Raw genomic sequence first — 25,648 nt, 5'->3', positions numbered from 1 at the left:
TGCTCTTTTAAAAATATACGAAATTAATTTACGGATTTTCATCATCATCATCATCATCATCATCATCATCATCACATCGTCGTCGTCGTCGTCGTCATCATCATCATCATCATCATCATCATCAACAACAACAATAATGCGCTGCAATACCTAAACCGTCAGAGTACAAATTCATAAATCATTAAATCAACTAGGTTGAAATATAAATCTTATCGCCATCATGATCAAATTCAGTTCATGTTGCGTATTTATCTATTTATGGTCGCGCAGCTTACGTTAGTGTCGTATCGCTTACAACAATTGTGTGTTTCCTTGTTCATTCCGTTTAACATTTCTAAAGTTTTAAATTTACTAAATATATGAAAAAATTGAAAATGAAATATTTTAAATTATCAGTATATTCATTTAATAGGGATGTTAGTGCAATGATCTCAAATACTGCTAGTTACGTATGTCTATTTTTACCGCACTGCACGCGCAATTCTGAACATACATTGTACATACTACATTTAATGATTTTGATTTTTAAATAACTGTTCGATTGTAACAATATCCAGTTAGTTAACTCAAAATAACACGTTTAAACTTCATACCGCTCCTTATCATCTGGACTGTCACTGCATAGACAAATACCGTTATTAAAATTAGACCGAATGTAAAGTAACTGTGAAATAAAATACCTGTCTTGTTGCCATCATAATTCAGTTTTATAGAATTGCTTCCCATCTCAAGAAGTGAAGTAACCTGTTTTGGAAAAGACACTGTCATTGTTGATGAGAATGTAATTTTTCTTTGTTCATCTATAGTTGATTCGATAGTTTTCCGTTTCTCCTTCATTTGTTCTGAATAAATATACTGTTGACTGGGCGTTCCGCGTTCTAAAACGACACAACACATCGACAATACATTGTTTAGTTCTTCCTTAACTTTGAGCGAGGCGTCACATTTATTCCCGATTCGTTTGACTTTGGCAGTTTTAAACTGTATTGCCTCACTTATTAATTTCTGCTTTGCTTCTTCAAATAGTTGTATGATACGATCTTTCATTGTATCCACCTCTGCAGAAATCTTTGCAATGGACTCATTGAAGCCAGTTTCCGACTGCTTACAATCCGCTATCATAGCGTCAGCCTCGGATTGCATTTTTATCAATGATTGTTTTAATGCTTGCAGGTCGGGGCGTGTTTGTCTGGATACTTTGGCTATTTCATCCAATTGGTCACATTTCCGGTGAATGAGAACACATGAAACGCAGCAAAGCTTATAATGATCCTGGCAGAAAAACTCTATTTCTCGCGCATGCTCATGGCACTTGTCCATTCCTTTCATGTCGATTATAACGGGCGCAGATGTATTGTCCTGTACATTGACAATTATGTGCTGACCTGGTTTATAGACTGTGTGCGGATTTTGGCACGTATCGCACAGGTATTCATCACAATCCTTGCAGATAACCGTAGCAGTTTTTGATACGTTGGTTTTCATACAGGGCTCACATGATTGTGTCACAGCACTTACTCCAATAAAGTCGCCTGCATTGTCTCGGTTTGAATCCACAAATCTTTTAGAAGCCATTGTGAAATTTTGTTTGAACCTGTTTCTACTTTCGATTTAAAAACCACTGTTTCTAAGTTTAATATATACTTTCAATATCTTTTACATAAAAAATGAAATTATATACAATTATATGTTCTTGCTTAATTACGTTGCCAAATTATATATATGAACACCAAATGATATCCAAATAAAACAATAAAACACTATAACTGTCCTACTTCCTTCTACGCCCTAAAGTTTATCTCTGTGTCGCTAAAAGTCGTAAGGGAAATACCAATCGTGATGCATCGACTATCTCCGCAACCTTCGTAAGATGATTCACTTTAGTATGTTATAAAACGTTTGCGGTTCGATAACAACTGAGTATACCATGACTTTTGGGTTATCAGCAGAGGGTGTTCTCGTTCGTTTTATATCGGTTCTATGTAAGTTAGTTGTGTAAGATATATATCGTTTACCTTCGGGAGGTTAAGCCACTTATGCCTAGCGTCTAGAAAAAAGGCCTTGGCAACCAGCGTAGACCCAGATGAGACGCCGCATGATGCAGTGACTGTCATGAATTGGTTTATAAACAGCTTATGATCAGAACTTGCCTCAAATGTATTCGATTACGTTAAATACAAATGCACATGATTCGCTGTGACCTTATGCACTTCGTACGTATAGGTATTGTAATGTCGAAACTTCCCAAAGTCAGTCCCCAGTAAAGGACTTGCCCTAACATTACGATCACGAAAAATGTATAATCGGCGCTTGAGGTCGATCGTAATCCTCAAATCTAACTCCTGGTTAAGTTGATGCTAAACTCAGCAAATCTGGGATAATAAACAATTAAGCTTTTGCTCAAACTGATAATGAGCAGCAAATCCTGAGTTGTGTTGCCACCCGTCTCCTTATCAACTCAACATGTCGGAAACAATTATTAAAGTACATGTAGATAAATCTCAGAAGTATTTATTACAAAATCAACGTAAAAGCGACTAACATGGTATGTTATATATTCTCAAGAACAATAAAGCCAGTATAAATAAGTAAATATCCAAATTGAAAAATTCTGATCCATTTATACATGGCATTGCGGCACACTTGTATGTATAATGCAGTTTTACATTTATCAGCACAATATGCTTCTTTTCATGTTATGGCATGAGTTTTGATTTATTTTCGTGTCGTATTTGCAACACTAAGGTCAAAGTCAGTAAGAAAATTAATACCAGACGCACACATGTTTATCTATCGACAAAGAATGAAATCAATTGGAGGTTATTTTGGAATAATTAGACAAACTGATAGAACACGTATAGAAAAGAAAGAGCATCGAGTGTGGGTTTTTCTGTAGAAGTTATCATGGTTATGGAAAGAGCCCTATGTTTGGAAAGTAGTTACACGTTTTTATCCAATAAGACGCACATATACTCCTTAACGTGGGGTTTACAACAGACCAAAGAAGAACATTATAATCATAATGGGCGACTTTTACGCCAAGATCGGTGAAAACCAAGGATATGAGATCATTGGGCACCAATGGCTAGGCGAGATGAACGACAACGTTGAGAGATTCGCCGACATGTGTGCCACAGGTAACCTTTCAAATGAAAAGGAAGAAATCAGTTAACCGTTACGTTCGCTTTGTTTGGGTAAATACGTATGTGTACTCGATACAGGTGATGCTTTCATCCGATAGCTTACGCATTGAATTGAACTTTAATTAAAGGTTAATACAACCGTATATTAAAGCTAATCTTTGTACTATGTGGTCAAAGTTCAACTTCGATTTACATTGATCTGTGTAAAACGACATTAAACATATTAACGTAGATGAAAAAGGTATATATTTTCACGGTGTCTCTTAATTTTTGGACATGTATTTTGGGGAATATTTGTGTGTATCTAGAGTTTCGAACACGATTTTTTATGTGTCCGAAAACGTATAGTAACTACGGTATGTAGAAATTACTTCCGTATTAAATACATCGCTTGCATATCATGAATTACATGTTGTGCTCTTTACCCGAAACATAAAGTACGTCTGACATCAAAAAATCACGTAAGCTTAGCTGTAATAAATAATTCATTCATTCACCGTGATAGTCCAAATTTTTGACGCTCTTAAATATTAAGCTACTTTTTATATGGGTAATATTTGGAGCGTACAAAGGTTGAAAGACCAATTATGTGGTGGGAATTTTTTGTTCTTTGTCTATATTGTTGCGCAAGGATTTTGTGCGCAACATTCAAGCCCCGATATAAGACACTTAATAACAACGGATTGCAATAATATTTACATACCTGTGTAGATAATTCATTTATCGATAATGTTCCGTAAAAATTATGTAATGACACTTTAAATTTTGCAATTTAAATCCAACCACTATTCAATTTTTCAATATCTCTCGATTCGCTCGCTGTGTAGATATAAATCGATAACACGACCTCGATGTAAAGCATCTGGTTTAAAGTGGAAGAATAAACAGCGTAAAATACAGTTTGCATTCGTCTGTTGTGGTGCAGCGCGTTACATAGTAAACCGATGTTATACTTTTCTGGATTAATTTAGCATTGTTTTTTTTCTAAATTGACAATTAAAAAGTTCTGAAATAAATTACATCTTTTATTTTTATACTGTACATAAATAATATTGATACAGATCGTACAGTATACCGTCCTTTGTAACGTAGAATGTAAGTACATAAAACAACACAGACAGAGGTGCGAAAAAGACATGCATAAACACTTCCTGAATCTTAGAACAGTGAATAGAAACTGCACCATATCTGTTTTGAACATATGCTTATTAAATCGACAAAGTTTAGCATACTAGATCTAGTTACGTAAAAGTCGGTGTTAAAAGCTCATGTTAAATAAAATTACGCGTACACGTTACACCGTAATGCCTTCTTCTGATTGGTTCATATTTAAATCAGTTTCATGACATGGATACAGGTCAGTGATTGTTTTGCGATTTAAGCAGAAGTTTAACTGAAGAATGTATGCCTTTCTAACTTCGAATCGACGATATTTGATGTAAAAATGAACTTCTGAATTAAAACTGAATGAGTTGGTAATGTTATTTTGCAATTTTACGCAAATTGATGAAAATTTAAACTTTCTGGTTTCCACCACAAAAAAGGTCCTTCAACGATGCGACGTTCCAAAGAATTTAGCCCATATAAAAAGTATCTCTAAATTCTTTGCGCGTCTTATAAATGAGACTAACTGTTCAGGTTATTGACCTAAGGCTTAGGTCAATAACCTGAACAGTCCAACTCATAATATTCTTCTACATCATTGAATAATTTTGAATGGACATTATACGGATGTCAGCATTTTTATTTATCAGTGATACGTAATTTATACATCTGGCACATAAATCGGAATGTAGTGAAATGTGTTCCTGACTAGTCGTTAAACTACCTTATTAATATGTCTGATGAACATTAACGTGTAATTTGGATCTATATCTGAAGGTAGAGAAAATCCGAATACATTATTTTGTTTAGTTTCAATACTTTCAATAAAACTATGTAGTTTTACATTGGATGCACTTGTACAAATTTAAACCGTGGAATATCCGTTCATAATTAATAACATACCAATATGATGTGTTTTCTTGGACCTATTTAAAAGTAACTTTTACATGTATGATGTAGAGGATTAGAACAATAAAAAAGTAGGTGGTTAAATGTATAGTGTAAAGGAACTTAAAATTACATAATGTTTGTTGGTTATACTTATCTGGATGTAGAGGTATATAATGTTACTCGATGTCTATATGTAAACAAACTCACGTTTTTGTCTGAGCCATTATATCAACTCATAAGAAAGCAGACATAGACTATACAAATCAAAATATACTATTGTAGAATAGTAAATTACATGTGTATGCCCTCAGCATCTATTGATACAGTAGAGCATATAGCAATGTGCCTGTCGTTCTTTCATTCGTTCTTCCGTTCATTAGAGGTTAACCCAAAATGACACAGTATAGTAATTGTAAAGTATAATAAATGCTGCCCACAAAACCGCAACACTTGCATGAATGTTGTCTTTTAACACTTTCAACACATGCAAATCGTCTACATTGACAAAGACTTACTTTTATATTAAGACTAATTAAGACGGTCAAAATTCTTGGTTTACCCAAATGTATATGATTCGTTCAACATTGGTAATGCTTCTTACAAAGCTTAGATACTTTCAAGGACTATGTCTTTCAACACTTAAAATTCACTTATATCACCCTATTTTATCGTGCCCTTCACATTGGTCTACTATTGCACTTACACTCATTCAGAAGGTCAAAAATATTTTGGTTGAGCCAAAATTACACGTTTCATTAAACATCCTTTTCGCTTGCATAACCCATTTATGCCTAGCGTCTAGAAAAAAGGCCTTGGCAAACAGTGTAGACCCAGATGAGACGCCGCATGATGCCAGTGTTTTTTATGGCAATTTCGGGGCCGATATTCTGCCCCATTCCTCTAAAAAAAGAGTATATATTTTTCCCCAATGTTGTAGAATTTTTTTTTTAGAAAGAACTCTCTTATGATAAATATATCTCAAATTTATTTTCATGTGTATTCATTTAATAAATATCATAATATATAAAAGAGTGAATTTTTTATTTTCCCCTTTTCCAAAAAAACGACGCGTTTTTCCCCTTTGGACGGGCCCGGTCACCATTCCCCTATTTGTGAAGAACACACTGGATGCGGCGTCTCATCAGGGTCTACGCTGTTTGCTTAAAGGAATTTCTGTAAGAAATATTTTAAATATAGAAATAAATATACTAGACATCCCTAATTTTGGAAATAAATTGAACCAATTTAGAAGGATGGGAGAGACCACTTGGCATAAATGGGTTAAAAGTATTGGGATGTTCATGGATGATGTCTTTGAACTCTATCAACAGATCCACATCATCTGACGTCATTTTGACCTTGAAATTGACCTTCTTTAAAACAAAGTCTAATAAAGAGGGTCGAAGCTGAGCTCTTTGTTAGCTCACAATGACACGTGTCGGCTTAAATAAAGTATAATTGCTACACATCTGATATGCTTTCATTATTTTTTATCTGTAAGCACCCTCAACACACTCACATCACCTGACCTCATTTTAATCTTGATATTGACCTACTTTTGTACTTTTACTTATTAAGTAGGTCATTTTTATTTAAAGAAATTGACTATTCATATAACATCTATACTAATAACTGAAAACCTTTGATTCTTCCATTTAATACTCAAAACTCTCTCATATCAACTGACCTCATTTTGACCTTGGTGTTGACCTACTTTTTCGAATAAGACTTATTCAGATAGACCGATGAACCATTTCTGACAAGACTTCCACAGGAGACATATTCGTTTATTGTCCACAAAATATTTTAGTATGCCACTAGAGACTATTACGTTGAAGACGCGAACACGATATTAATTAGTCTTGAACAGTTATTATATCACCGAATAATACTTAAATTAACTCCACCCACTTTCATTTATACCAGGTCACTGCCCGATAACACAGTTTTTGGCCCGCTTACGTGTAAAATGGGAATAAATTAACATCGAATAAACAGGGAATATTGTTCGATAGGATAGTATGAAATAATCATCGATATATAGCTGTAACATACTAATACTTATAATTTTCATAGAAGCTCTAAATCCAAAATAACGCAAATAACGGTGTCCAATATTTATCCGATTATCCCATATAATCACGACTTTGCTTTCAAAAATAAATCTGGGCAAATTTTTGGATAAATGTGTTTTGGATTTTCATACATGCAAACGTACGCCTTTTTTGAAGTGGAAAGCGTACAGTGAATTATGTGACGGGGGTTTTCCAATTGAATATGTGCAAACCAGGTAACGTTATCAGCGCGCATCGTGAGCAGTTCAGATTCAATTTTAACAGCCATGGGCAAGTGATTTTAAATTTATATTAAATGCAACATGTCCACATTATTTTCTGGAAATGGGCGATAGTAAAGTAAATTTTGGTTAACAATAAACCTGCAATTTCATATATGATTATCTTAATAGTCTAAATTACTATTATAATTTCTCTTTGCTACGTTTTCAGATGCAGTTAAGCAGACGGTTTTTAAATAAATATCGTCAATGAATAACCATGAAATGAAACACCTTAGGAAAACTTGTTAACAGCGTCAAAGCTGTTAGTTATTCAACAGAACGATAGCACTTAAATAGTTACAGCATTATCATGTAAAACAATTATAAACACACGGTATTTTTCACACCTTTATTTGCATCAAACAATACGTTATCGCACTTGTTTTGTAAAATGTCTCAGAATGGATTAACCATTAATCTAGTATAATAGAGTAATAATTCAAACAATGCGAGGGGCCTCGCATAACTTGAATTTTATAAAAACATTTAAAAAAGAAATTGACACTTGGGGGATAAGGGAGCAAATACCCACCCGGGTTATATTAGATTCTGCGTTATAATGGAGCACGTTATATTGAATTTACAGTGTGCTTACAAAGAAATGGGAGATGCTGCGACAGAACGGAAGCCCTTGTTATCGAAGTCGTCTGTAGGAGCAACCGGGCCACCCCATGATAGATATACTAGTGAGCTTGCAAGTGAATACCATCAAGTGAAAGAAAAACTAATAACGAACAGAAATAGACACAACTCAATATCAAGTAATATCTCATCAAACGAATCAAGTCCGCTGTTGTGCGGTCCCGACAAAGACAGTGACGTTGGTTACAAACATTACATTACATACGGCGGTATATGTTCAGGCGTATCCGGAGTTTGGGGTTGCGATTCCCAAGTTGCCGTTTCCAGTTTGGAACCATCGATTAATGCGATAGAAGAAAGGCCTGATGATGACGAAATCGTGGAGAATACAGACGTTTTGACGTGTTCACCAAATACACGGCTTTACAGATATGGTCTACTTGTGTTCTTGTGTATTGCAGGTTTATGTAAGTATGAAACCAATACTCGTTTGTGTGTTTTGTACATTGCCACAATCAATTGAGAAATGTTTTCCCCGTGAAGTAAGTGTATTGCAAGATTTACGTTTAATGTGTATTTTATTTGTGAAATGCTACACTCTGTATATAACGATTCAAGTTATATATAATTGTGTATTGCAGTAAGCTAACCTGGGAGTGAAGTGCTCGTTAGCCATTGGTTTAGGGTATAAACTTTCAGGCGTCGCCCGTGGTGCGTGCTCGTCTTCACTTTAGGGCCGTTATCGCGATAGAGACTTTCCTTTTCTATATTAAATTTTATCCAAACCTATACATTTGATTATAACCATCAAATCTTGATTGGGATTATTTTCGGACCATGAGGTCAGTGTTACTAGAGCTACTGATATTTTTGCATGCGCATTTTTAACATGAGATTATATTTTTTTTCCGTTTATTTATAAGAAAAAGGAAAGACTATCATTATTAAAGATAGCAATCTTTTATGTAGTATTCACCAGCCCTACGCTAGCAAGATTTGAACTAGAACCATCAGAGTTATTTCCCTTTTATTAAAATGTTGAAAAGGAAATTATACAAGATGGAGACTATTTTCATAAAATCTTCACCACCCTTGCACAGTTTGTCCATGGCAATATAAAGTTTATGATTTACCCATGTCCTGCTAATATAAATCCCATACTATGATAATAAGTTGAAGGCTTACCCAGGTTCTTTCAATATGAATCCCATACAACCCATAATTTGAGTCGCGTTCTGAGAAAACTGGACATAATGCATGTGCGTAAAGTGTCGTCCCAGATTAGCCTGTGTAGTCCGCACAGGCTAATCATGGACTACACTTTCCGCTGTTATGATATTTTCTGTTTAAAGAAAGTTTCTTCTTAGCGAAAATCTAGTCTAGGCGGAAAGTGTCGTCCCTGATTAGCCTGTGCGGAATGCACATGCTAATCTGGGACGACACTTTCCGCACATGCATTATGCCCAGTTTTCTCAGAGCGCGACTTATTTAAACAGAAAAACGTCTAACCCCTTCTGCAGATTCAGAAATGTGCTCAAGACACGTTCAGGTATTGTAATTATCGGACCTAGCACAGTGGTATTATTTCATTTTCGATAGTACTCGCTTATAGTGCTTTTTGGGTCGTCTTAGCCCTCTGAATATAATCACATGCGGACGTATCGGATATGTTCCATTATTGCCGTAGACCATACACTTGTTTAAAAAAGATCTATGCCCCCAGATAAACATGTTGTAAGCGTAAATGAAAGAAAAACACAAAACAGAATCCCGAACATTCGTTCCCGCGGCTTATCGTTAATACGCTAATTTTGACAAGGCGGAAGTTGGTTCGTTCCTACGTTATTTTGACACCCCGGGGTAATCGATGTTACGTTATTTTGACAATCCGGACACGCTCTCCTTCATTATTTCTTCAAATAAGCGTAGGAACAATTGTCCGTCCGAACGAATGTCCGGATACCACAAACAAAACACGGCACCCTTAATAAATATGAACTGCACCCATGAATAAAAGTCCATAACAATTCCAGGTGAATACATCACCAGTGAAAGTCCGTCGGCTCTTCAGAAGCACGTGGTTAAGGACATTGACATCTCCGAGACGCAGTACATGGGCTTTTACTCCACAGTCCAGTGGGCGGAAATCATCTCAAGTCTCGCGGGAGGCTTTATGGTGGACCGGATTGGCAACCCCATCAGTCTGGTTACCTCCGCCGGATTGATAACAATCGCGCAAGTGGGTTGTTGATGATTATACAAACATAAAAATGAAATAAAAAAATATAATATTAATAATGATGATGATGATGATGATGATGATGATGATGATGATGATGATGATGATGATGATGATGATGACGATGATGATGATGATGATGATGATGATGATGATGATGATGATGATGATGATGATGATGATGATGATGGTATATGATGATGATGATGATGATGATGATGATGATGATGATGATGATGATGATGATGATGATGATGATGATGATGATGATGATGATGAAGATGACGATGATAATAATAATAATAATACAAAATAATACAAATATTTTTGAAGTACTACTACTAATAATGATAATTATAATGATAATTATAGTAATTAAAATAATAATAATAATAATAATAATACCTCTTTCCCAATCGTGTTCAATATTTGAAAGTTATGCATTTACTTTTTACATATCTTTGGTACATTAATATTAAGGCACTTGATTACGACTAATCCTGGGTATGAGATGTACATGTTATTGTATGAATCAATTGCATATTATTCATTAGAATACCTCGTAGAATATTAATAGCAACGTCATCTGGTATGCGCATCGTACTTCTGCGCAATACAGTTTGTGTCTTAGTCTTAATATAAACTTTGTATACACATCAAAGTCTTATTGCTTGTTTATCTTTAAATGGCAATTATAAGCTATGTTTTATTTTGCACATCATACAAATGCATTAATTCATACGTACAGGGATTTGTACCTAATGAAAGGTCGTCAATTTAGTTGCGGCTTTTTGTAGGATTTGAGACGTGCTCTGTAAAAAGAGGGTTTAATGCGTGTACGAAAAATGTCGTCCCAGATTAGCATGTGCAGTCCGCACATGCTAATCAGGGACGACACTTACCGCTTTTATGGTATTTTTCGTTTACACAAAGTCTCTTCTCTTCTGAGCAAAAATCCAGTTTAGGCGGAAAGTGTCGTCCCTGATTAGTGTTTGGGACGACTCTATACGCACATGCATTAAACCCCCTTTTCATAGAGCACGGCCAATAATGATTTTATTAGAGACAGGCAATCTTAACTTCCTAATCGCCAGTCGCGTTCTCGACTCGTTTCATTAGCTCCCACAGAACTAGATATTTGGGATGTAAAAAGAGTTTAAAGGGGCCTTTTCACAGATTTTGGCATTTTTTTAACTTATTCATTAAATGCTTTATATTGATAAATGTAAACATTGGATCGTAAAAGCTCCAGTAAAAAATCAAGAAAAAAAATAAAAAAAGGAAAAGAACATTGCCCGGAGCAGGTTTCGAACCAGTGACCCCTGGAGTCCTGCCAGAGTCCTGAAGTAAAAACGCTTTAGCCTACTGAGCTATTCCGCCGAGTACACATTCTTGACGTATTTTATACGTTATATAAGTAATCTTCGTAGTTTCACAAAATTTAACGACAAAAACAGAACTCTCCAAATTATTCAATCGTTTCGCGTTGCAACGCTTTATAATTTTTAGGTTTTAAAATCGTCAAAAGATGCATATAATGGCTATATTAGAGCATGGTTAATGTTCAGTATTACTGTTTCCTCACAAATATCATAACTAAAACGAAAACTTACGAATCTGAAACAACTTTTTTCAATTTTGTCAATTTACCAAAGCGTGAAAAGATCCCTTTAAAACTTGAAAAATAACACAAACACATGCCTTTAAATTTCAGACGATATTTGCCGTAGGGGCTCTTCTCCGAAACTATGGGACGATGTTTGGTGCTCGCATATTCCTCGGGTGAGTACCGAAGTTGTAGAAATTAAATCGCGCGGAACAAGTACTAATAATAATATGTACGTTTGCTTAACCCTTACATATCGTCATGATGGAAATTATCATTATGAGATATGAAACGCATTTTCAATATGTTAACTGTTTAACCTAAAAATTTAATGTCGTACAATTTGTTTTGTTAACAAACACAACAGCAGCAATACATAATTCGTGATTGCGTTTCTTTAAGTCCTTTATTTATGAAGATTTGTTTGGAAATGCGTGACGAGATTTAAGATTATAGCTATTATATCTTACTCCGTGTCTAAGTGTTATGCAGTTCAAATTTATATGCATTGTACGCACGCTATTCCGTAATTTCCGTAACAAGCGCCTTCATGCAGTAATGATTTAACAAACGTCTGTCCTTAATTCGTGTTAATAATCATCATGCATTTGAAAACAAATAACAGTAACCATAACGTGATTTGGCTCAGCATAATACCATTTTATACTTTGATCGTTATAGTGACCTAAAAAATTGATGAACTATCGGCCCAATATACTATTTACCCAATTTACAATATGTTTGGTGGACCGAGCAAAAATGTACTCGGTTTAATGTCAATGGCTTTAAGTCGAAGACTCTGTGAAACCCTTAGGATTCTACTTATTTGTAACACCAATAAGTCCTACTCATTTGTTAACCCGTTAGTAGATCTATCGTACTTAACCAACTTATGCCTAGCGTCTAGAAAAAAGGCATTGGCAAACAGCGAAGACCCAGATGAGACGCCGCATGGTGCGGCGTCTCATCAGGGTCTGCGCTGTTTGCTTAAAGGAATTTCTGTAAGAACTATTCTAAATATAGAAATAAGTATACTAGAAACCCTAATTTTGAAAATAAATTTATCCAATTTAGAAGGATGGGAGAGTCCACTAGGCATTAATGGGTTAATCGTAACACCCGTAGCCGACTCGTTGTAATAGGGGCGTTCAACTTAAAAAAATATATTCATGGTCGCTTTGTATTTTGCAAATTTATGTATATATATGCTCATTTTAACTCATGTTAACCTCACAGAAACACATTGTTAATGTACATTATTTCCAGACTCGTATCAAGTACTTTGGTGATCGCTTGTGACAACTTGGTCGTTAAGTGGTTCCACATGAAGGAATTGAACATGGTGCTGGGTTTGAAAATCAGCTTTGCCCGAGCGGTAAGATTTGACCTTGCCGATAATTTTATATGTTGAATATAGCTATTGATAATACAGTGTTATTTTTGAAGAAAGATACGTTTACTGAGCTTGGCGTGGAAAACTTGAGCAACGAGCCCTGGCGACGGGATGATATTTTCGTGGCAAGCAAATAAACTAATCTGTATACATAGGACATACACTCGGTATTCTATTTATCACATCATTTTTTAAGAACCATGTACTGAAAAAAACAAGCTGAAGAAATGGCATAGTTTGCTATAAAAAAAAAGAAGACAAAATCTAACGACGTCATTCAAATAACAGCGTGACGTCATTCATTTATGCATGACAGCTTTATCCCAACTATTCTGAAGTAAAGCCTAATGATAAGATATGCTCCATCATTAATGCTGACGTACTCTTATACATAAACCAATATCAAAAGAATGCACAGTCATTTGAAAATGTCATCCATTTTATTTGCATTATCAGCTGATGCGTTCTAAAAACATGTACATGTATGTGCGTGCCCCAACGTTACAATGAACGTTAATGTTCGCATTCATTGCGGTTACATGTACATGCCTTTAATTTATAAAACGTTACTTTGTTTAAACAAATCCGTTGATATTTATTTTGATTTTTTTAATTATTTGTGTAATCATTCTTCGTCGTTCTACACTTACTTTGATCGAATGTGTCAACTCGGGCAATCAATATTTCATGGCGCTGCTGTTTCAGAGTAGCGTTATGACCCTCAATATGATAGACCCCATATATCAGCAACTGTTGAAGTGCACTGTGCCATGGGAAGCTCTAGGATTTACCTTGTTATCAGGTGGGTACTTTCTTCTGATGTGTCAAAATGTGTAACAAGACTAAACAATAACAGGAAATTAGGTGAAAATATGGAAATGTATATGTTAGATCAACTGAAACAGTCAGACATATAAGGCTAGAAAAGTTTTTGTTGCCACGTGCCCGACCGACTCAAAATTTTTATGCCGGCCCTAGACTTATTATTTTATGTATTTTTAATCAGTTTTGCTTATTTCGATCATACTTACAAAAGTGAACTGTTAATATTTCAATATGTTGCTACCTCCAATAATATACTTTAATTAATATAAGATTAACAAACAATTTCGAAAAAATAATATTAAATACATAATTGGATGAATTCGGCATGTTATTTCGTATTCTTATTAAAGTGAGGGATCGTAAAAAGGTAATCGAAATCAAAGTTCAGACGGCCTTCCTTTCCTGAATTGTTGGGTTGTGTTAGTGAAAACAGACGATATTTTCTTGTTTGCCCTAATACAATAATTTACAATAATAATGTTGTTGGTTGTAATAATTATTCGCGCTCAAAGCTAAAGATGATCAAAGAAATGTAATTTAATTAAATGTCTCAGGAGCGGCATACATGTCTGTTTGATATTAAAGAATACTTTTTTTCTCAAATATGCAGTGCTTAGGTCGTGAAGTATTTTAGTAAAGAGATGTCAGTCATTAGCTTTGAAGCATATGGCATATACAATTGCTGAAACATGTCTAAACATGTGTTGCGGAAATGACATATACAAGCTTTTATAATTAATGCATATGAAATAAAGATTTGTGTTCAACATATGCGGATCATATGGTTATTAAATAGATAAAAAGTACACATATTTCATTTCAAAACAAACATTAGCTTGATTATAAAGTATATCGTCCTAACAAGGAGACACATTAGATCTCATCGTCAGCAACCTGGGAGACCTCCACTCAATTACAAAATTTATCTCGCCGTGGCGTACTGGATATGGTGTTCGCCTAGCGACCGGGAGGTCACGGTTCGATCCCCACTGTGGGATCGTTCTTTAAATCTTCTGCATAGACACAAAGTACTGGTTCCTAGGCACAGAAAACGGATTCGAGAGCGTTTCAAAAAATCCTAAGGCTTTCTATGCAATCGTGCTAAAATAAAGATGTTTAAACTGATTACGAAATCTGTTTTATATACAGACCACCACCGTGTTGCCATGGAATTTAATAACCCCGGCATTGACAATTAATTGGAACAATAGGTGAAATCCCTTAAAGTACCAGATTTATTTTTATTATTTCGTTGTTACCAATTAAATTAGGTGGTAAACCATAATCGCATGCAAGGCATCATCATGGAGACAATGAAGAAAAATTTACTAAGTGAATATATGTGACTTATGTTTAAAAATAATACGAGTCCTGCGCTCAATATGAATGGGTAACGTTAAGTACTTATTTATGGTTTTACCTAGAATCTAAAGACGGACGTCTGTTTAATCTGCAACGGTCTGTACGTTTAGTTTATATTAAGATGAAATTTTCAAAAGGCGAGTCTTTAAATATCACCTTAATATAAATATTGAAAGCTCAAGAACCACAATCCCCTTCGTTCATAGTTTATATTTCTTGCCCTTGTCATGTTTTTGTAAGTAATTATTTTTACGGGCTTTTACTCGGAAAGTACAAACGATTGATATATAAGACTTTTTTCACCTCTCGAGTTATTGTTTCATGAAAAAAATGCATTATATTGTATGCTGCACACACATCACATGAACAAATTAGATAAAAACATAATTAAAAAGGCTCAACCTTTCGCTTAAAACTTTTCTTTTAGTTCTGCAATCTGCACTCACCCATAAAGAAATTTATTTGGCGGGGAATATCAATTTAACGAATTATCTTGTTTATATACCAATTTGTGTATTACTGTATTTTCAGGCAGTTGTATAGCAGTGTTGTCTACGTTATGTTCTGTGCTAGTTGCGATCATGGACAAACGAGCAGACAAACTAGGGTTCAACAAGAATAACAGCAACGATGAAAATGACAACAAAAAAGGTACATGTATATGAGAATGTCGCTGTTTAGTTTGTATGTATCTCCAAAATAGGTATATACAAGACATGGTATTGAACTGTACATATAATCTCTTATTGTAAATATATATCTAATATACATAATACTAATATACGAATCAGCGATTTTTCTAATTTTACCGAGGACGTATTTTTTTGGTTCCGTCATTCTGATTATAGTTCAACTTTTAGGCTTTAATACGAATCAACGTGTAAAGCGATTTTTATCTTTTTTAAATTCTCAATAACTCGATAACAAATTACGCTTTTGAAATGCGACTTAATTTACATGAATACCTAATAAACAGTCCTTGCGGGGTCGCATGTAGTATGCATGAGGTAAATGTTATTATCACTATTGCTTGTAATCTAAAAAAAACATGAAACACAGACACGCAAAAATAAAGTGAGTATATAGTTATGCAACTATTTACATAGATGTTTCCCATCAAAACTTAGACTGAGATTGCAGATGGGGATTAAGGTCACTGAAATACTAAATATCAATGAATGTTTTGTGCTAAATAACGCAATAACAAATTAAAGGGGCCTTTTTCACAGATTTTGGCATGTTTTGAAGTTTGTCATTAAATGCTTTATATTAATAAATGTAAACATTGGATCTAAAAAGCTCCAGTAAAAACAATCAAGAAGAAAAAAAAAGTAACCGTCAGCAGGGCTCGAACCACTGACCCCTGGAGTCCTGGAATAAAAATTCTAAGATCTCTCGGCCATCCTTTCTCATACAATTTGAGATGTTTTTTTATACTTAATATAAGCAATCCTAGTAGTTTAACAAAACATAACGACAGCAAAAGAACTCTCCAAATTATCCAATCGTTTCGCGTTGCAAAGCTTTATCATTTTCAGGTTTTTAAATCGTCAAAAGCTGCCTTTAATGGCTATTTTAATGCATGGAAAATGTTCAGTATTACTGTTTCCTCACAAATAGCATAACTAAAACGAAAATTTGCGAATCTGAAACAACTTTTTTCAATTTTGTCAATTTACCAAAACGTGAAACAACGCACATACATGCAGTATATCCATATATAGGATGGGATTGCATATTGGATGCGGAGGGTCAATGTCTGTTATATATTATTTTTTTGCGAAATGCAGTCAACATGAAAGCTGCAACATTCATTCAGTGATTTGAATGATTGTTTATTGATCTCGTGTTTCAGAGACGGAGGAGCACCAATCAATGACCACGTGTTCAGACGTGAGACGCTTTCCAGCCTCGTTCTGGCTCATTGGTATCAGTGTATCTCTCTACTACATGCAGTTGTTTCCTTTCGTTGCCCAGGGAGAGTAAGGAAGTTAGATCATTTTGTCAGCATATAGTCTTCCCGATATTACCTTGGCTATTAAACATTTAGAAATAATCAAGCGACCTATGTCAGTAATTGTTATTTATGAAATAATATTTGTATATCATAGTCTATTGTCAAATAACCCACGGTAATTAATATCGATGCGTTGTAATTATATCATTAGTGCGGAGAACTTGCAGGAATGTCTTCAAAACATTAGTGCGGAGAATTTACAGGAATGTCTTCAGAACTATGTATACTGACAACAGGCTACGGCTATCATTATTGCAGAAAAACTTTCTGCTTCATGGAATTATTCGTTTAAAGTACGTCTCTTTTAAACAAATATCCAGTCTCAGCGGAAAGTGTCGTCCCTTAAAAATGATACAAGTAAACAATGATTTATATCCTGATATTATTTCTGGAGCTTCAAAAATTCCACATTCATTACGACGTGTGATTGATTTCGTCGATGTTATGTTTTCAGGCTGTACTTTGTTAAGAAATACGACCGATCCCTGGATGAAGCGAACGCAATCAATAGGTACGACGCTTTATAATACTATAGTTCTCTCCCGACAAAAACAATCCACTTTAGATTCTTTACTAGTATACCATTGCTTGTATTTTTAGTCACTTAGTGCGACACAAAATGCATAATTTCTTGTATGAATTATTTTGAAACCATGTAGAAAATATATGTTATCAAGTTAAAACAAAGGATATGACACCGGAACACGAACACGAAAGGTACATGTTCACGTGTCATTTTGTGATTTGCAACTTCTTAATTAAAAAGCAACAGTGTTTACTTGATTCGGAACTCTTATTATGTATTGGTACGTTTTACTACTCTATGCCTTTATGTGTAATGAATATTCACATATGATACACATATTTGATGCTACTTTTATTTGAGTTACAAAACATTACTTCATGTATTAAGGTCATGTTGATATGTAAATCAAGTGAATTAGCGGCCAAACCTGGTTTCCAGTTGTTCCATATAACAATTCTTACTACCTACTTTCAAATGTTTGCACGCATAAAATGCACTGCTTTATGTAACAAAATATACAACACCAACTAAAAAAGAGCAAAGGTAATGGGCACTGTCTGAATTTTTAACTTATGGATGTATAATTTTAATTTTAAAAAATACAGTGAATTATAAAAGTAAAAACATCATGGTTATAATGATTTATATCTTTTTATTTTAATTTCGAATCGTTAATGTTCATGTACTCTTGTGGTAGAGACATTATTCAACATTATTCAATTTGATGGGTAATTTGCTATGTAATTTAAATCATTATTTTGTAATATGCAGGGGTCTAGTGTAGGAGGTCAAATGAAGGGTGTTTAGTGGGTCTAGCGCAGGGAGGTCTAGTGCAGTTGGTGTAGTACAGGGGGGTTTGTGTAGGGGGTATAGTGAAATGGTTTCGGTGTAGGGGGTTTGTCACGGATCCGCATAACTTTCCAGAGTCATTCCATTTAGTTAAATCGCGGGTAGATCAGTTATATGGGATTACACATGTTATTTTCATATACATGTGTTTTGGTGATTGTTTACGCAGTTGTGCTGTCAACTACGACATTTCACGATCCACTATATTGTCCAATCATTAATGCTTATAATAGTATAATACATTGTGTATAATTGTTTATAAACCAAGCAGGCATACCAGTCCGACTAGTATGTACTTTACAAACCCGGAAAACTGAGCGTCTGTGCTATTTTCGTTTCATGTTTTCAGCATGGTTTTCCTCGTCGGGGCAGTGACGATACCGCTTTTTGGAGCTGCAATAGACAAAGTGGGCCGAAATCTTATCTGGATGTTGGCCGGACTGTTTCTCTCTTTAGCCAGTCACCTTTTACTGACATTCACAGTTGTAGAACCATATGCATGCACGGTAAGTAAACTATAGAAATAATAAAACTTGGAAAACAGTATCAGGTGATTAATGCAATCACTAAGATTTAAACGATATAAAACATTGCATGAACCACAGAACTACGATGATGAATTAAATCGTTGTTTAAGTTTTTTGTTGTAAAAATATATTTTAAACACGTTCGTATTTAACAATTATTAATAACAAGGAATATGACAATGTCACGAAACCACGTTTTCAATGTTTGAGAAATGAGTTCAATTTCAATAATTCTTCAATCCCAAAATAGGTGATATTTAAACGGTATACCTCCATCCGTGTTGAAGTTATTGGGCGGATATAATTGTTCCTTTTTGAGTTACAGTGACCTTTAGGTAAAATCAACTGGCAACACGGCAAACCAAAGCTAGGTCTGCTCGTAAGTTACAAACACAAAACATTTTAGAACAATTCCTCTAAAAAATAAATGAAAGGTACACATATTTGTTTTGGTAATATTTACCTTGCCCTTGACTATTTCTTGCTTAAATGGAATCCCAAACTAGGGATACATAATAGCTACCTACTTACACAATTTCAGGACAATATCTCTCTCCCAAATCGACTTTTAAAGCAGAAAACATGCCCGGCGTCCGTCGACGTGCGGTGTCTGGTGTGCGGTGTATGTGGTGCGTTGTTAACTATAAGCTTGTTACCACTCAAGAGGCCACATTTGTATCCAATATAGATGTAACTTAGTCAGACTGGTTATGAATGACACTATCTTTGTCAAGTTAGAATCTGGGTCCCGTGAGTCCCAAATCTAGGTAACACGGTTAAATCTTTGGAATACCTTGTTACCAATATACAGGCCAAATATATGACTCAATCTTGATGAAACGTTGTCGGAGTGTTCATTTGAAATATATCTTGGCCGGATTTTCAACTGGGTCGAATACTAGGTCACGAGGTCAAGTATGTGACAAAAACATACCATAGGTCACATGTATGACCCATTATACGTGGTCAGAATGTTTATCTTCGCAGTTTATATGCGTGTTTGAATCTATTTGGGCCATATGCATCACAAAAGGTCTCTATATTAAATATGAGAAAAACATTGTTAACAATCTATTGGCAATTATTATGGCTTAAAATTTGGTCGGCATCTTTATCTTGAAATATTAGACCGAGTATGAATCTGGGTCGCGTACGTTTTATGTCACCAGGTCAAATCGTAGAAAAACCTTGTTACTTCTTTAGTCATAAGGTGAGCTCATGTAACATAAGAATGTGGGACAACTCTTATTTATATTGAAAATACTGACTTATTTACATCCTTTGACTGCAATGTTATTGATGATAGTTCACTTAACTTGTGTGTGACGTGTGTATGTTATTGTTATTTTAATTTCGTCATGTGTATGCCCCCTTATGAAGAAGGCAGCATACACTCATTTCCGTCTCTGCATCTTAGAGAATCAATATGATCCGTGAAGCTATATCTTTGCAGTATTTTGATGGATTATGAAATAACTTGGCCCAAGTGCAATCCATCTCAAGACGACAAGCTGCCTGTAAAACTCGTCTCCCTGCGTTCGAGATCATCGTCACTTTTAAGAGTTCAAGATCAAATTTGGCCTTAAAGGAGCTTGATTGGACTGAACCTTGTAGTTATGTTTTAAGATTTTAAGATATTTTAACCGCAAATGAAAACCACGAAGAGGCCGCATTTCGTGAGAAAAAACAGTATACCTTCCTCAACGATCTATGTCACACTTAGATATCAAAAGTAAAATGTGCCCATACAATATCTTGAAAATTTCTGCCTCAACCAAAATATTGCCATATTATTATGGATTTTAAAATGACTTAAAACAAAAAAATATTCATCATTACACGACGTTGATCGTGTTAAACGTGTCTCCTTACCTCCAATTTTAAATATAATTGATCACTAATGGCAACCATCTGGGATTTCGTGTGTAGAATCGGTCTCCCTACCTCAGAGTTCAGGGTCACACTTAGAGTTCAAAAGTCAAATGTTGCTATAAAACAGCTTATCCACGCTGTAGCTTTTTAATTCATCATTCAATCTAACACAACCTATCTAAAATGACCATTATGAGGAGACTGAGTGTCGAGTGTACCACTTGTCTATTACCTCAAAGGTCAAGAGCGCACCTAGAGGTTTTAAGTCAATCATGGCCATTAAAAGCTTGTGTTTGACATGAGCAGAGTTTAAAGACAAACGTTTAACTCATTTATGCCTAGCGTCTAGAAAAAATGCCTTGGCGAACAGCGTAGACCCAAATGAGACGCCGCATGATGTGGCGTCTCATCAGGGTCTGCGCTGTTTGCTTAAAGGAATTTCTGTAAGAAATATTCTAAATATAGATATAAATATACTAGACATCCCTAATTTTGGAAATAAATTGATCCATTTTAGAAGAATGTGAGAGTCTACTAGGCTTAAATAGGTTAATGTAGGGGCGTCCGTGCTCTACGGGCAAATTTCTTGTTCATTTAGGTCTGTCATGTTGTTCTCTGACTAATGTTGTGCCTTCTTTGAGATCAAGTGTTGTCCGTGAACTCTCAAGTGAGCGCTCAAGGGCCAGTATTTGCCCTCTTGTTATTAAGTTTACCTTGACCTTGACCCAAAATACGCCATATACTTTCCCAAGCTGGGACCCCATACAAGCATGTTATATCCGTATAATCATGAACATTTGTTCAAGAAACAAACGTTAGGGACGGGAACTCATCCGGCATTCCGCCCGCCTTCCCTCCAGCCATACCACAAATTAATAACCAAGACTTTCAACTTCATTGAAAATCGTGTCAATGAAAGACGAACATATTTCAGAATAACAAACACGTCTGTGCATTTTTGTATACACATTACACCATTTTTTAACGAAAAAACAACCACACAAAATTATAAAATCGTAAAGAAATACAGATGAAAGGTTTGATAATTTAAAACGGAAATCATATTATATGTATAGCCAACGGTTCACTTATCGTAGTTGCCACCAGGATATGCATTGAATACCATATTTACGAGAATCCTCTCTTGTTGCAGGTTTTATTAGGACTCGGTTATTCACTGGTTGTGACCACTTGGCAGCCGCTTGTGACGTATGTTATAGCGCCCAAACATCTTGGAACCGCGTTTGGCATGTAAGTACGCAGGGGCCGCGTCATGCGAAAATGGGTTTAATTGCCATTAGCTGCCAGAGTGGCCTAAGACTAGTCTGAACAATCGCGTATTTTTTCAGCAGGCTAATTGGACACAGGCTGATTAGAATTTACGTTTTCGCATCACGCGGCTCAATAATAAATAGGTTATACCGGAAATGTGTCAAAACCATGAAATAATCCGAATGGGGTTTCAACATAATTATTCAAGAATGTTTTTACAACATAAGTCACAAACTACTAACGTTTATAGGAATGGGAAGTTAGCTAAGCTAGTAGGGTTCCTTTCCACTTAGTTCGTATATCGGAATGTTATATGGCCTATATGATTTATTATGAACCATTTGCAATTCACAAAATATTTAAAGTAGACATATTTGCTTACTTATTCATTTTTACAGCCTTTTAACGTCAGATACAATACTAGGATTTTTTAGCAATGCCCTAAAGGAAAGTGTTGATATTATTGATGTGTACAACACATGCACATTTGTTAGTACTTATACTTCACATCACGAGATAAGGGAGGGTGTAAACCGGAATCACAATCAATGTGTGTCCGTATATCTGTCTTTCCCTGATAATATTATGAGATTGTATATGTTCCATTGTTATGATCATACTTTAAAAATAACAAGAATAATTATCTTTTAGCCGCTAAGGATTCCTTTAATATTTTAATTGTTGTTATAGACTTAATTTGCACAAAAATATCTCTGACAACTGCAACGTCCAGAATTGTTCTAAGTTTCATTAAAAGTTTAACTAGTGAGTTAAAAACTAGCCTTCTCCAACTGGGTCAAATAGATAATACATGCTTGCATAGCAAAATAACTTTTTGAGTTATTGCCTTTGTTAAAGAGACCTTTCCACGTTATGATAAATGGAAAAAATTTAAAATAAAATGTTTCAGAATTGCCAACGTTCGCTGTAGTTAGGATATTTTGCCAGGTACTTTATTACTTTTTGCGTAGTACGGATCAGTTTTATATGCTCTAAAATATCGAGTATATGCATCTTTTGATGATTTAGAAACCTGAAAATTATAAAGCTTAACACACGCGTACGATTGAATAACTTGGAGAGGTCTGTTGTAATTGTTATAGTTTGTGACATTACGAGGATTGCATATGTATATTTTAAAATACGCCTCTCACATTATGGGCACAGATGGCCGAGTTGTTCGCGCGATAGACTTTAACTCAAAGGGCAAGTGGTTGTAGCCCACTTGAATATAAATTTTTTCTTTCTTAAATGTTATTCTGTGTATATGCTGGAGCTATTCAGTTCCAATATGTACATTAATCAAATTAAAGCATTTCATGACAAATTTTAATACATTCCAACATCTGTGAAAAGGTCCATTTAATGATTTCTGTTAAAAGTGAGTCTATCTTGACAATTTAAATAGTATTATATCGAAACTTGATAGGTTGGTAGATCTTACATAGGACATGTGCAGCACAATGCAACTTTAACTTTTGCGTTTTTAGTTATTGCCCTGTGTATATTTATTATTTGAATGTTTAACTGCAGCATAAAACTAATATAGATATGCACATGCAACTTGATAGGTATGTACCGTATATATTATTTTATTGAGGGAATGAGAAGATAACAAGCTCCACAAATCGGGCTTATATATTATTAGAGTTATTGCCGTTTGTTTGTTATTAACCGGGTTTTTAAGATGAAACTTCCAAGTTAGGAAGGTTGTGTTTTTTGGGGAAGGGGGGGGGGGGCAGTTTGTTTAACTGAACTGACAATGCCTGCCCTTTGACAACGAGGCATGCTTTATAATAGTTATACATACAATATGCGTTTGAATTAATTTAATTTTCTACTTTTATTTCAGTGCGTTTACAATAAACTCAGTGTGTCAGGCCGTGAACGCCTATATTACAGGCTACATTGTAGATAACATGGGATATTTTGTGCTGGAGGTCTTCTTCATTATGTTCACCACTTGTAAGTACCTCCACATAATTTAAGTTACATTAACATTATGCTTTTAAAATTATCTGTTTGGTTTTCCTCATCAACATAATGCACTACCCACTCAGTTTAAAGCTATCTCATATAAAATCCCAAAAGCCAGTCAGTACAGATGTCTCTTATTCGTGAAACTAGTAAATAATGTTATTTTTTAGAAGTTGTTGTTGTTGATGATGATGATGATGATGATGATGATGATGATGATGAGGAGGATGATGATGATGATTATGGTGGTAGTCGTGGTGGTGGTTGTGGTGTTGGTGATGATGATGATGGTGGTGGTGGTGATGATGATGATGGTGATGATGATGATGGTGATGATGATGGTGGTGATGATGGTGATGATGATGATGATTTAGCAAAATAATGTGTTACTGGTTCATTGATATTAATATAAATAGCATTTGTTTCTAGACGTCCCGGGTTTGATCTCAAGGTTAGACACATTGTTCCCTTGCAATTGTGATTATTTAAATAAGAACTATTCTAATGTGACAACACATTTTCAATGAAAATTAATTATTTGATTTTTTTTAAATACGAAACTTTATCAACAAGTCCCTTTAGATAATATACTTTGCCTAAGATGAAGTTGATATCACGCCATTACCTTAACCAGCAAAATCTTATTTTCATAAAAAAACATATGTGATATTATCTGTACATAGCACGTTGGCCATTTTCCAGGAACTATACTGAATTCGTGTTAATGAATTAGACCTCAAGTTCATTGCCCGAAAAAAAAAACAAATAACAGCTTAACCCATGTATGCCTAGCGTCTAGAAAAAAAGTCTTGGCAAACAGCGTAGACCCAGATGAGACGCCGCATAATGCGGCCTCTCATCAGGGTCTGCGCGGTTTGCTTAAAGGAATTTCTGTAAGAATTATTCTAAATATAGAAATAAATATACTAGACATCCCTAATTGTGGAAATAAATTGATCCAATTTAGAAGGATGGGAAAATCCACTAGGCATAAATGGGTTAACTGAAATTTAAGATGATCGTTATTATACACGCTGAATATAATAATATTTTGTTTTAGGCTCGATAGTATTCACCTTATTGCTGTATTTGAGAGACGCATCTTCAGGTAAGTGGGAACTCTGA

General features: G+C 35.0%; 2 protein-coding genes across 2 annotated transcripts in view; one reads left to right on the top strand and one right to left on the bottom strand.

The window, feature by feature from the left end:
* LOC127864791 (uncharacterized) overlaps positions 1-1,870 on the bottom strand; it is a 5,797-nt gene extending 3,927 nt beyond the window's left edge. The window contains exon 1 of the mRNA XM_052404664.1: positions 681-1,870. Within this exon, the coding sequence (XP_052260624.1) occupies positions 681-1,575 (895 nt within the window). The 5' untranslated portion in view covers positions 1,576-1,870. The remainder of the gene's footprint in view (positions 1-680) is intronic.
* LOC127866069 (major facilitator superfamily domain-containing protein 1-like) lies at positions 1,816-25,648 on the top strand. The gene is made up of 13 exons (XM_052406454.1): positions 1,816-1,865; positions 8,063-8,525; positions 10,092-10,297; positions 12,012-12,079; positions 13,170-13,278; positions 14,002-14,098; positions 16,015-16,134; positions 17,339-17,465; positions 17,955-18,011; positions 19,225-19,381; positions 22,428-22,525; positions 24,399-24,511; positions 25,584-25,648. Exons 2-13 carry the CDS (start codon positions 8,078-8,080, stop codon positions 25,646-25,648), a joined length of 1,665 nt encoding a protein of 554 aa, XP_052262414.1. The 5' UTR covers positions 1,816-1,865; positions 8,063-8,077.

This window comes from Dreissena polymorpha, chromosome 1 (assembly GCF_020536995.1).
Source record: "Dreissena polymorpha isolate Duluth1 chromosome 1, UMN_Dpol_1.0, whole genome shotgun sequence".
Lineage (NCBI taxonomy): Eukaryota > Metazoa > Mollusca > Bivalvia > Myida > Dreissenidae > Dreissena > Dreissena polymorpha.
Note: the sequence above shows the minus strand (reverse complement) of the source record. Positions and strands in the feature narration are given on the sequence as shown.